Raw genomic sequence first — 13,110 nt, 5'->3', positions numbered from 1 at the left:
GGAGGTCGTGGGTTCGATCCCCGGCCGAGTCATACCAAAGACTTATAACAATGGGACCTTCTGCCTTCTAGCTAGGCGCTCAGCATATTAGATTGGAGAAGGGTAATAGTAACATGTTATGTTATGCAGGGCCCGCTGGGAGAGCAGTTTTATAACTGAAGTGGCTACCCTGGGTAAATAAAACGTTATTATTATTATTATTATCATCCTCACCATCACCATCATATTCTTCCTCATCACCACCACCATCTTCATCCTCATCATCATTGCATCACGGTCACCATCATCATTATCATCACCATCATAATCATCCTTCATATTTCATCATGCTGACATGTTAGTCATAATAAACCAAAGTAGAGAATATGAATGTGCTGAATTTAATATAAAAAGGTTTATTTTGTATGTTTACATGAACTAAAGTTTGATTTTCAAATACACGCATCAATGTTTATCTGGTTAGTTTACGAGTATGTAAGTACTAATAAGCCTATGATATTAACTCCATCCATGATAAAATGCCTTACTATGAGTTCTAGTGTTGGCGGAGGCATAACAACTGTGAACAAGAACGTTGTATGTTTAGCTAGATCATTGCAAAAAGCTGGACATTAAACATAATGATTGCTGAATATGTAAAGTTAGTCTTGCCCTATGTTGTATGAGTTTGTACTTTGTTGGTATTATATATTGACAAATGTATATCGAAAACACTGAAATATGGTTCACTAATTACAATTACCCGGTAAAGATTAAACTATGTGTTTGTACTACATTTTTATTCTGACATATTGAACATATATATATATATATACAAACATTTTCAAGGAGTGATCAATTCAATTCAATACACATGCAGTACCAGGGTTGCCAACTTTGAGCCAAGAATGAGGCCTGAGGGAGCGAAGCAACATAGGGCTGGGGCAGAGCCAGATTGGGGGGGGGGGGGGAGGGGGAGGGTTTGGGAGGGGGTTATCTCCCTCCCACGGTAAGGAAGATTTTGCATATATACTTGACATGGTGCAATTTGGTGCACGACATGCCATACATGTGTCAAACGTGAAACAGGAGTTTTCAACAGGAACTGTTTTTATCTCCACAGGTCAATCACCAAATGAACTGCACACAGATTGTGATAGAACAATGGTGCAAGCAAATACTAAACAAAATAACTAGGACTCATAAAACTTATAGCTAATATGTAATTTTCATTGTCAATTTTCGAGAACTTGTTCGTGTCAAACCTGAAAGAAATGTTGTCCATACAATATCTTTATGTCAAAACTCCAACATTGTAGTAACATTATGCTAAATCAAATTAAACACATTTAATGGCTGCTGTGTATTTTGAGGAAGGGATGATATCTACACACACGTTTTTCATTTGTAGAATCCAAATAACAGGTGTTCGACCTGACATTTTATTTGAATATTGAATTCGTCCCCATCCATCTACGAGAAAATATTCAGACGATTTAAATGGTGGACATTCCCTTGAGAGGGGTAGTACAATTTTGGTAGAGCTAAGCTTTAGTTACCATAAAACAACAACACTACAATCTAATAGTTATTATTTCACCATGCTTGAAGGTTATAGAAAATTACGAAGACTATGGAAGAAAAAAAACCTGTCATCATTCAAAAAGAGCCATTGAAACACAAGAAGGCGCTCTAAAAAAAACATTGGTTTGAACCATTTTTCATACAAAGTTATGCTCGTGATGTTGTGTTGAAATAATGATGATATAAAGAAATCATCAACAACTATTTAAAAACCTCTTTTGAAAATGTTTGAAAAGTGTAAGCATTTTATTAATTTTTAGAAAAATCATCTTATAAATTTGGGGCCCAAATTTATTCAGACTGGAAATATTTTACATTTTACACTTGGTTTTCATTATCTCACAAACAAATTATTTTGTGTAGCACCCTCTTTACCAAAACTGAACTACCTCTTTAAGCGATAGGAATTTAAACAAAAAGTGACAATGCTTTCCATTTACTGAAACTTATGGAAAACATACATTTCAATAACATTCAATTTGGCCTTGATCATGTTGGTAATGGCTGTCTGTTAGGATCATTCACACCCCTGCTGTATGTACATGAATTATGTGGTGCTAGTGGCGACTAATCAAACGAAAGTCCACTCTACTGCTTTCCGCTTGAGGGAAACATCATTACTGGTTGTGCCATAGCAGGTTCTTTCATGGTTTCGAATAGATGGAATCCATTTGCATACCCACTTCAGTATTGATGTCCTTTCTCTGATGCATTGGGGTGATAAACTGTGTGGTAGACCCTATATCCATCGATACCTATATATAATTATAGGACAAAAGAAAGAAAATGGGCATATCAGTGGCAATTATCAATGCATAAAGATAATAAAAATGGTTGGGACTAATATTCCAATTTGTCTTTTAGACGAAAAGGATTGACCCTGATAAGCACTCTATCAACAACAAAAACATATATGCAAACTGGGAAAGGTAAGGCCGATATTAATTTAATCCTAAGAATCGTAAGGGGTTGAGGAGCAAGAGATCATCTTCAGTTGAAAATGATGACTCCGCTATCAAGCCAAAATTAACATGCACTAAATTAATCTGTAAACTCGACTTTGATGGTAATTCATCAACCAGATCCTGAGAAATCACAATTTCAAGCTATTTTAGAATGATTCCTGTGACCTTGACCTTTGACCTCATAACCCCAAGATTGTACCACTACATTGGCTTCATAAAATTCAGGTACCAGGTGTGATTAAAATCTGACATTCATTTCTTGAGTTTTTACAATTAAAGGCCATTTCGCATCTATAAATTCTGTGACCTTGAACTTTTACCTCATGACCCCAAAATGGTACGGCTACATAAGTCCTCTAAGATACATTCAGGTACCAAGTTTGATTGAAATCTGATATTTAGTTCTTGAGATTTTGCCATTATAAACAGTTTTAGCATGTATTTATAATATACCGGCAGTCATATGACCTTGATCTTTTAGACTCGTGTCCCCAAAAACTGACCAAATATTTTCCCCTTAAGAGACATACAGGTACAAAACTTGATGCTATTTTGTCTAAATAATGTGATCACAGTAAAACAATATGTTTGTAAATATATATAAGCCCTGTGACATTTTATCTAAAGGCCTCCAAAATCCAAAAGATACACATATTACTGGTAATATGTGTCAACTGGTTCTTATGATATTGTACACCTTAGCAGTTATCATAAAGCCTTGTGACCTTTTATTCCATGATCCGAATATCAATCATATCATTGTCACCCACAATGTGGAAACATACCAAGTTACAAATTGATCCATCAACAGGTGCTCTAAGATATCACAAGACTCTTCATGGGACAAAATCTCTCAAGGGTCCCGACACATGTGTTGAGATATATCTGGCAAAATCTTACCCAGCATTAAAGGATGTTTCACAGCCTCTTCACATTGACATGCATCCTGATGCTAAGCTGGTCTAAGTGCTGGTCTAGTATGTGGTTGTTCAAACTGCCTCTCGATCAAATGCTGCACAGGTATGGTACTGTAGTAAACAAATACATATAAGAAGACAATAATACAAAAATAACAAAACATACACAAAATGGCGTTCTGCATTTATGCATTGCTATCATAAACATATATTTCCTCTAAGCTATCAAGAAGTATAGGTGAGTTGTATAAAATTAAAAAACTTTTTACATCTCAAGATATTGTTTTATATTTATAACACGATTATATTAACACATTTAAATTATTGCAATGAAATATGGGGAAATACATACAAAGCTCATAAAAAATGATTCTTGCTCCAGAAACGTGCCATACGTATAATATCAAACAGTAAATTTGATACCCACTCACTTCCCCTTTTTGTAAAGTTAAAAACTCTTTCCTTGTTTCATCTGGTAAAACTAAATATATTAATTGTTATGTTTAAATTTCATAGGGGTATCCTCCCTGAAGTATTTGATAATATGTTTAAGACTAATATTTTTTTCATACATATCCCACAAATCAATCTGTCATCAACTCATCGTCAGCTCAATCGGTAAGGACAGCGTGTTACTAATAGGACCTTGGATTTGACGTGAGGGTTCGAATCTCAGTTTATTCAGTTTTTTGCCTTTATAAATAGTGGGGCAAAGCATTAAATAATCGAAGTCCAATTTTTACTTATGACCTCTTTTTATGTATGAAAATGAGTTCATACTGGAATCAGGGCTCGCTAGGGTACGAAAAAATAAGACCCGGCCTGAAACGACCTAGCCGATTGGCCTTCCTAACATCACAATTAAAGAATATGCTGAAAATGATGACATTCTGGGAGAAACAAATCACTGTGTATGGCACCAAGTGATGTGAGGATGATAAGATGCATTTCAGTGTTTTCACAAAATCAAGGAGGGGTACAATTTTTGAAAATCTTACCCTGCATTTGGAGAGGTTTCACAGCCTCTTCACATTGGCATGCATCTTGATGCTAAGCTGGTCTAAGTGCTGGTCTAGTATGTGGTTGTTCAAACAGCCTCTCGATCAAATGCTGCACAGGTTTGTTACTGTAGTAAAGAAATAAGAAGACATTTATACATAATAACACAAAAATATATACACAAAATGGCATTCTGCATTCATTGCTATCATAATATGAGCACTGGTTTCTCTTACAGCACGGAAAGATCAAGAAGTTAATTTGACACATGTTCATTGGCTATTACACTGAATTTTAGTTTTTCTAGAAGAATTAATCAAGTGTAACCATGTGTCAAATAAACCGTATACACGTCATACAGTAATTTGTTGTAAAATCTGACACAAATTATTGCTGTATTAACCAGGAAAGCAGAGTTCTTTTTCAATCAAACTTTCACACATCATACGGACATATCTAACAATAGGTGAATAGGTGAATAGGTGAACAGTTCATACTGGAATCTGGGCTCGCTGGGGTACGAAAAAATAATACGCGGCCTGGAAAGTCCTAGTCGATCGGCCTTCCTAACATCACAATAAAAGAATTTGCTGAAGACGATGACATTCTGGGAGAAACGAGTCACTGTGTATGGCACCAAGTGATGTGAGGATGATAAGATGCATTTCAGTGTTTTCACAAAATCAAGGAGGGGTACAATTTTTGAAAATCTTACCCTGCATTTGGAGAGGTTTCACAGCCTCTTCACATTGACATGCATCCTGATGCTAAGCTGGTCGAAGTGCTGGTCTAGTATGTGGTTGTTCAAACAGCCTCTCGATCAAATGCTGCACAGGTTTGTAATACTGTAGTAATCAAATAAGAAGACATACATAATAACAAAAAAATATAATACACAAAATGGCATTCTGCATTCATTGCTATCTTAATATGAGCACTGGTTTCTCTTACAGTACAGAAAGATCAAGATGTTAATTTGACACATGTTCATTGGCTATTACAATGCTGTCTTTCTATTTCAATTTAGTTTTTCGAGAAGAATTAATCATGTGTACCATGTGTCAAATAAACCGCATACACGTCATACAGTAATTTGTTGTAAAATCTGACACAAATTATTGCTGTTTTAACCAGGAAAGCAGAGTTCTTTTTCAATGAAACTTTCATACATCATTCGGACATATCTAACAATGATTTTGGCATGGGATGAAAGACTCAAATGTCATTTTGGGCGATACCTGACAATTTCCAGGTGCACCTGTAAGGGTAGCACACCACTTGAGTCAAATCTTGTCAGTATACCAGGTCTCTACTTTTAACGGAAACACCACCCGTAATCGATAATCTTACAAATGAGTTTTAGTAGTCCAGTCCATTCCACTAATAAGTTCAGAAAAAACAGTTTCCAGACTAATTGTATAATTTGAATACCCATTACAATACTACAGTAATCGTTCATGGGTCTGCAGATAGAGACTAGTCCATTGTCTAGGATGTACGCATCTACCATGCTTTGAATGTATGCAGGTAAGAATTGGCGCACACACAATGTACGTTCACTTTGGGCGCTTGCCTTTACCAAACTCTCTAGCCTTAGCTTGGCAAAGGGGTACGTGTTTCTCAAAAATGGGCCATTTTAGCTTTTTTCCATTCCCAGGGTTTTCAAGGTCCAAATTGTAATTAAGCAAACTCCCGTATAAGCTTAGATTTAGGTTTCCGAGATATCAGGGGCCATATACACCCAATTACATAATTTGTATAGTACTACTGTATGGTACTGTAGATCTATATATCCACGTCCATGGAATTGTTATAACTTAAGCGATTTACATGTTGTGTTGGGACGTATGGGATGCTGGCCTGGATCAACCTTACCTTAAAGGGGAATGAAACTGTGGCTTTCGGTTATTATTATTATTATTATTATTGTTTAGAGGGTGAACAGACATTTGATTTAATACATAACTTGGTAATTGTGGCCTCCTGGATCCAATAAATCCTTACGTGAACATAGCAACATAACCACATTTTACTAATTCTTATGGCGGCAAAAGATGATGGGAGTGGCCATGTTCTTGTAAATTACCTGACATGCTTTGCAAACTCTGACGTACATGTACTGTATGTGCCAATGGTCGAACAAAAAGCTTTTCACTGATTTCAAAGCGTCTACAAGTATTCAGATTTCAGACGATGGTTTCTTAAAGCATGTACATTGTAGTTGTACAGTGTCAGCCAAGCCCAAGGCCAAATTTTGTAATCAATTGCATGATGCGCAAAATCAGGGGGGGGGGGGGGGGCATGCACTCAGTCATAGATCCAGACCTAATGTAATAGTATAAGACGGGTATGTGCTACTACTGCCTGCTAGTGCAGTTAACCTTTTAGTTCTACAACCATGCGCGTAGCCAGGGGGGGCAGTCGCCCCAAAACGCCGGCCAAAAAAAAAAGAAAAAAAGAAAAAAAGAAGAAAGGAAGTGGACGTAGGAAGAAAAAGGATTAATAAGAGTCGAGAACGGTACAACAAATCGTGTTCTTTCTTTAATAATCTAATTAAAAACGTCAAAGCTTCCGCGCTATGCGCAGAGGAAGGGGAGCTTGATTCAAACAAGGATTAAGAGTTGAGGACGGTACAACCAATCTTCTTCTTTCTCTAAAAGTCTAATGAAACGTCAAAAGAAACTGAATTTAGATAAGGATTAAGAGTCGAGTACGGTCCAACGAATCGTCTTCTTTCTCTAATAATTTAATGAAACGTCAAAGCTGCACCCACCCCCTAGGGAGCCGCTACGCGCGCTCTGTGTTTTGCAGGCTTCGCGTGCTCACTAAAATTAGATCCTGGCTACGCGCTTGTCTACAACGGCTAGTGCAACACGCCGGTAACTGCAAGTTTAGCTAGACTAGATCTAGAGACTAGTAGTAGTACTAGATGGATCTAGATCTAGTCTAGTATTGTTTAGTAGTCTATTCCTGTTTTCGACGCCTTTGGCGTCGGCATCGGAGCTTCCTGGCCATGGAGTTCTATAAAGAATTTAAAGTTAGATCGACAAATCTATCGCTTTCATATGGCCCCTCTTTCATATTTACTGCAGCAGCAGTCTTTCAGTTTGGCCGTTTCTAAATCTAATTCACCACAAAAAAAACACTAAAATAATAATATTAATAACTCATAAGACTAAGCAAAGGCAAAGGAAAAGAGGCCATGCATTGTTAACAATACTAGATTTGTAGGCCTAGACTCGAGTCTAGTTCTAATTTATCCTCCTAGACGTCTAGTCTATGATTAAACTAACAACACAGCCGGTAAAGTACATACCAGCCTTCGTCCAGCTCGTCGAGTAAGCTGCCTCGACATCCACGTCGACAGCAATCATGTCGATCCTGCAAAAATGTGCATGCATTCACGTCACCGTTTGGCGTCCAGTCTAGTAGTAGCTAGAGCTAGCTACCCTCTCGGGCCGCGAGTCGACCAGCCCGGCTGGCCGGCCCGGCTAAGGAGGCGCGCATCGCAGTCGGATATCCTGGTCGCTCGATCAGGCGAAAATCAATACTGTACGAAAATGTTAGAGTTTTCCTAACCCTAGCTAGCTAGCCCTATGGCCTAGGCAGCTAACCCTAGATTGTTCACATTTCAACGCAAGTTGGCGCTTTTTGCCTTTGAAATCGAGAGTCCGTCATGATCTTTGGGAAGATCAATACTATTTTGTAAACTTTATTTAAAAACAGGAAAATGCGTTTCCAGTAAAATTTCCAGCGGATTTAAATCACAATTTACTCCTGCTAACTTGGTTTAAAAGGGCAATCAATAAATCCAAGAATTGGAGCCGTCAGAAAGGGATTGTGTTACGGGGACATATACGAGTCCCCGTAACGCGGCAAGTCCCCGTAGCACGGGGATATACCGACAGAATGTCCGCGTAGCACTAGTTTTACATAAATATACATATATATATATATATATATATATATATAAATTTAACCAATCAAAAAGTATTACAGTTCTAAGAATTTTCTTTGCTCTATCTCTATTATTGTGAATGTACTCCATGCAAATAAAGCCTAATTAAAAGGGGGAAAGGACTTTAAGCAAGGCACTTAATTACTTAGCAATAAAAAGCATGAAAGCATAGTTAAGGTGCATAGGCAATAAATCATTACTTTAGGTTGAAAGTGTATTATATACAAATGCTATCAGTAGTACATCTATTGTCGTAAACTAACCAAATTCACACGCATGTCAATTTCTTTAACACACACAGAAAGAAATAAGTAGCTCAGAGAATGAAAAATTCGTTTTTGAAGCCTAAATAAAGATAACTCAGTAATCAATGGAATATTATACGAAACATGAAGAGTCTATTTCAAAGAATATTGCTATTATTGTAGCAAACACATAGAAAAGAAGAAATATTACTAAAGGTTTAATATGGTCAACGGATATTTCAAATTTTAGAAAATCCAGTCCAATAATTAAAGGTTACCGTTTTAAGCTTCGATATACTTTCATTAATCACGTAATATATAGAGTGAACATCGAACAGAGCCTTTTGATACAATCAATTGGTTTAGGGCTAAAGTTACAGCTAGTATATTCACCATATTAACTTAAATATGAATATTCATGAAATTGCACAAATTGCCTTTCACAATAACGTTACACAGGATATACAATATATGATGGATATGGGATAGTTTATCTGGATACATAACTCATTGCTGTAAAAACATTACCGTTCAGTTTGTTTTGAATGAGATTCAACAAGTCAAGATTTATTTTGGTCGAATTTTAATTTTTCGACTTACTTTCAACGGTACAATAGAAATAAACTTTCGAATGTCTTCATGTACGAACCTAAACATTTCTACAGCGAACTCTGTATTCTATAGTGCAAAAAATGCTATTTTCGTAATGTAACTAAAGTTAATGCATACATCTTTGAGGAGTGCCTTAATGCAAATTGTTTCATCTACCTGTTGCAAATAGTTGTAATTTAGTAGTCATAATACGCGTTGCAAACGTTATTTGTTGCTAGGTAGGACAAACATTAGGGTTTGCCCGACCTAACAACAAGTAATGTATGTTATTGGCATTCTGACCACTGAAATGTAATTGTTCGTAACAGGTGAATGAATTTGGTTTGTAACATGGCATTTAACAAAGATTTGTGCATTAAATTGGAATCCATTACGAAAATGGCCTAACGCCTTTACATACGTGATTATCATAGGCAATACAGCAATCAATACGGAGGCCTTGTGCAACAGGCATCACACTAGCGTCTACCTTTCCCTCATTTAATAATTCAAAACAAACCTGTCTATAACGGCCACTCAAGGGAAACATTTAAATTGACCAATATTGACAGGTGGCCACTATTAGAAACAGGTTTGACTGTATTACATTTAAAAAGCGCCTTTTCATATTAAAGATACAAAGCTTCATTCGACACGATTTTGCAATCAAAACATACAAAAAAGGTAACGTAAACCAAATTCTACTTTGACATGAGATGTGATACAATCAAACATAGAGAAATCAAGATGGCGGTCGTTGTCATGGAGATGGATGAGGCTCCACCGATGTACTCCCAGCGGTATTGCTGGAATCTCGTCCTGGAGAGCATCCATTCACGTGCATTACCCGAAAGTTTCCCATCCAACTCTTCTCGAATTCGTTCGTTGTAGTTGTTATACCATTCAAGCTTTTGAAGGAAGAAAGGGTACCAACAATTATTTACACTTCTCAGCATAACCAATAGCAAAATGTATACGTACTAGTTCAACTTCATTAAAACATTAGATTTAATTCATTTTTTTGATTTGTTTTAATTACAAAACGTTAATAAAAAGACCTCTCTTTAACATCTCATTTATAAGACCTCTCTTTAATTAAACATCCCATCATCAATGCCATTATCCTATTTAGACAATATTTAAGATGGGATAAATTGAAATATGATTCCATTAAACAGATGTCAAAAAAGTAAACTTATAATACTACTGCATCTAGTTCTTATCTAAAAAAGAGTGCCATTGCATATTTAGTTTAACCGTACTTTTCATTTCATTTGTTTTGTAAAGCGCTAAGAAACTGTATCTGTATATATCTTAGATATTATTATTATTATTATTATTATTATTATTATTGCGGGGAGGTTGCAATTGATTAAATGATATAGTCATTGCCTTCAAAGGTGAATAAAAAAAGTACCAGAAACTATTAAATTGAAATATGATTCCATTAAACAGATATCAAAAAAGTAAACTTATAATACTACTGCATCTATTTCTTATCTAAAAAAGAGTGCCATTGCATATTTAGTTTAACCATACTTTTCATTTCATTTGTTTTGTAAAGCGCTAAGAAACTGTATCTGTATATATCTTAGATATCATTATTATTATTATTGCGGGGAGGTTGCAATTGATTAAAAGATATAGTCATTGCCTTCAAAGGTGAATAAAAAAAGTACAAGAAACTATTTACAAACAAAAATGTTCGTGAAACGTGATAACCACGAGTGTCCAAAAGATCGTATATTACATGTAGTTATCTTCTTCCAATCAAGCTTAATCACCATTAATTCTTGCATTTGATTTAAATTGTCAACTTTTTTTTACATCGATATTTTAATTTTAGAAAAGGCTAAGTCCCCTTACCTGTTTTCTCGTAAACATTTCAAAGTCAATCAGCCTCGGTTCAAAAGGCACAAAAGAAATGACCTCAAACTCAAGATACTCCTCACCTTCCTGTCCATACTGTATAGGAAGAAAAATCAATTCATGGAAGGTGTCGTAGTGTAGTGGTTTGCTGATATGACTGAGAATGAAGTCATTGGTTCAAGCCCCTGTAGGGTACGTATGTTGTTTATTAAGAGTTTGATCTTTATTCGCCACTCCGAGAAACGGGGACTAGATGGGATCTGGAAATTGATTGTGATCGACTATAACCTATTACCCTTATTGTGTCTTATATGGCAGAAAGTTTCCTATAAAAATGAGTGGAAATGATGTATACATGGTACTTATTTTTGTTGTATTCTTTAGTATCCTTGTTATGTACAATCTATTATATAAAAAAAATAATAATAATCGGATAAATTACAGGGAACTTTTTTCTCACAAAACTATCATAGACTTGTTTAAAGCTCTCCTTTTTCATTTTATATAAATTGTAATGTTAACATTTTGTATAAATTGCCGATAATATTGATTACTCTGTCTGTTCATTGTTTTGTTTTATGAATGTTAATTAGCTTCGATTGTATTTGTATGAAAATTGAATAAATACACGATTGATTGAAAATTGTGCGAATGAATCCGATTACCGGGGTACTTATATCTTTAAAGCGCATACATATATCTTTTTACAAACGTTATGTAATCTAAATTTGTATCATTACCAGTGAAATGCTTTAGATGTTGGAGATCATAACTATGACACAGATTATTCAATTCCTGAATGGAAACGTCTACCAACAATAATTTTTTGTTTACATCATCTTATTATGTTTCGAGGAAGAAAATAACAATTCTCGCAAATTTCGGGGAAATCAACTTTGATTGAAAAAAAGAAAAGAAAAATGAATTAAAGGGGCTGTAGCATGGGAAATACTGGTTGACGCCATCTACGTCCTTTTTTGGACAATTGCACTTATATGAATGGACTTGCTTAACTAGGTCAGCGCGCGCTAGCGTTCGCGAAACAGACCGAAGTTCTCCTCACGCTTCGGTTTTTGCGTAAGTTGCGTCGTCCGTAGTCGTATTATACCCGATTGGCCCGAGTCAGGCCATGGGAAAGACACGTAGTCTCGTCATGCTACAGCCCCTTTCAATTATTAATGGAAACTGAAAAACAACTCTGACGTTCAAGATGACTTACCGGGGTTTCAGATGGAATTACCCGCATGACGTTTGTGAGGCGTACTCCGAAGTCGTTGTCAGTGGCACTGGTTGGATCGATGTTGTAGTAACCGGGACCTGTGAAGGTGGATAGGATAAACATACTTCCTGAGAAAATATCGAGGGCTGATATCTGTTTTACAAGAAGTGCGGTTCATGCGTACACAGAAGCTAATTAGTTCCGACGGACAGAAAAAATGCAATATACTATGCAGCCGAACTTTTTTGTGTGTGAATCAAACACGTGAATTCTGGGTCTCATCGAGTCAGTTTACCGTATTCCAGAATATCAGAAAACGAGAAATATAAAATCTTGTTAAATTGACGTTTCTTGAGAGAGAAAGACTAGACGATAAAATGACAAATGTCATCAAATCCCCTTAGGACGAGATCATAGACAAAACAAAGTTTATACAGGTAGTGAAGAGATGATAATATGCCGAATTTGGACAATTGGCCCTTTTTGTGACGAGAATGCCCAAACTCGTCAACCAGACTTTTTGATGACAAGAAGGTAAAAAGCTGAACTCGTCAAACCAAATTTCTGATGACAAGATGCCGAAACTAGTCAACCGTATTTTCTGCTGACAACGAGGTTAAAAGAGAAGATGCCGACAGCCGAGGCTCTACAATTCGACTTTCTGGTGATGAAAAGACAAAATGACGAAACTCCTTAACCAACTTCCTGGTAATGAGACGACAAGATGCGGACACTAGTCAACCGACCTTGGTGACGAGAAGACAAGATACCGAAACTCGTCAAC

The 13,110-nt window shown here is 36.2% G+C and overlaps 1 protein-coding gene across 3 annotated transcripts in view; it reads right to left on the bottom strand.

The window, feature by feature from the left end:
* Positions 1-370: 370 nt before the first annotated feature.
* LOC577272 (xaa-Pro aminopeptidase 1) overlaps positions 371-13,110 on the bottom strand; it is a 32,316-nt gene continuing 19,576 nt past the window's right edge. Inside the window, exons 21-27 of one of the 3 annotated variants that reach the window (XM_030994551.1) lie at positions 12,327-12,424; positions 11,105-11,203; positions 7,761-10,146; positions 5,160-5,289; positions 4,444-4,571; positions 3,429-3,556; positions 371-2,318 (exon numbers count right to left, since the gene is read on the bottom strand). In XM_030994551.1, the coding sequence (XP_030850411.1) occupies positions 9,940-10,146; positions 11,105-11,203; positions 12,327-12,424 (404 nt within the window). In that variant the 3' untranslated portion in view covers positions 371-2,318; positions 3,429-3,556; positions 4,444-4,571; positions 5,160-5,289; positions 7,761-9,939. The remainder of the gene's footprint in view (positions 2,319-3,428; positions 3,557-4,443; positions 4,572-5,159; positions 5,290-7,760; positions 10,147-11,104; positions 11,204-12,326; positions 12,425-13,110) is intronic. The other 2 variants (XM_030994554.1, XM_030994553.1) reach the window with 2 other exon arrangements.

Source organism: Strongylocentrotus purpuratus, unplaced genomic scaffold, assembly GCF_000002235.5.
Source record: "Strongylocentrotus purpuratus isolate Spur 01 unplaced genomic scaffold, Spur_5.0 spur5_scaffold_21, whole genome shotgun sequence".
In the NCBI taxonomy this organism is placed as follows: Eukaryota; Metazoa; Echinodermata; class Echinoidea; order Camarodonta; family Strongylocentrotidae; genus Strongylocentrotus; species Strongylocentrotus purpuratus.
Note: the sequence above shows the minus strand (reverse complement) of the source record. Positions and strands in the feature narration are given on the sequence as shown.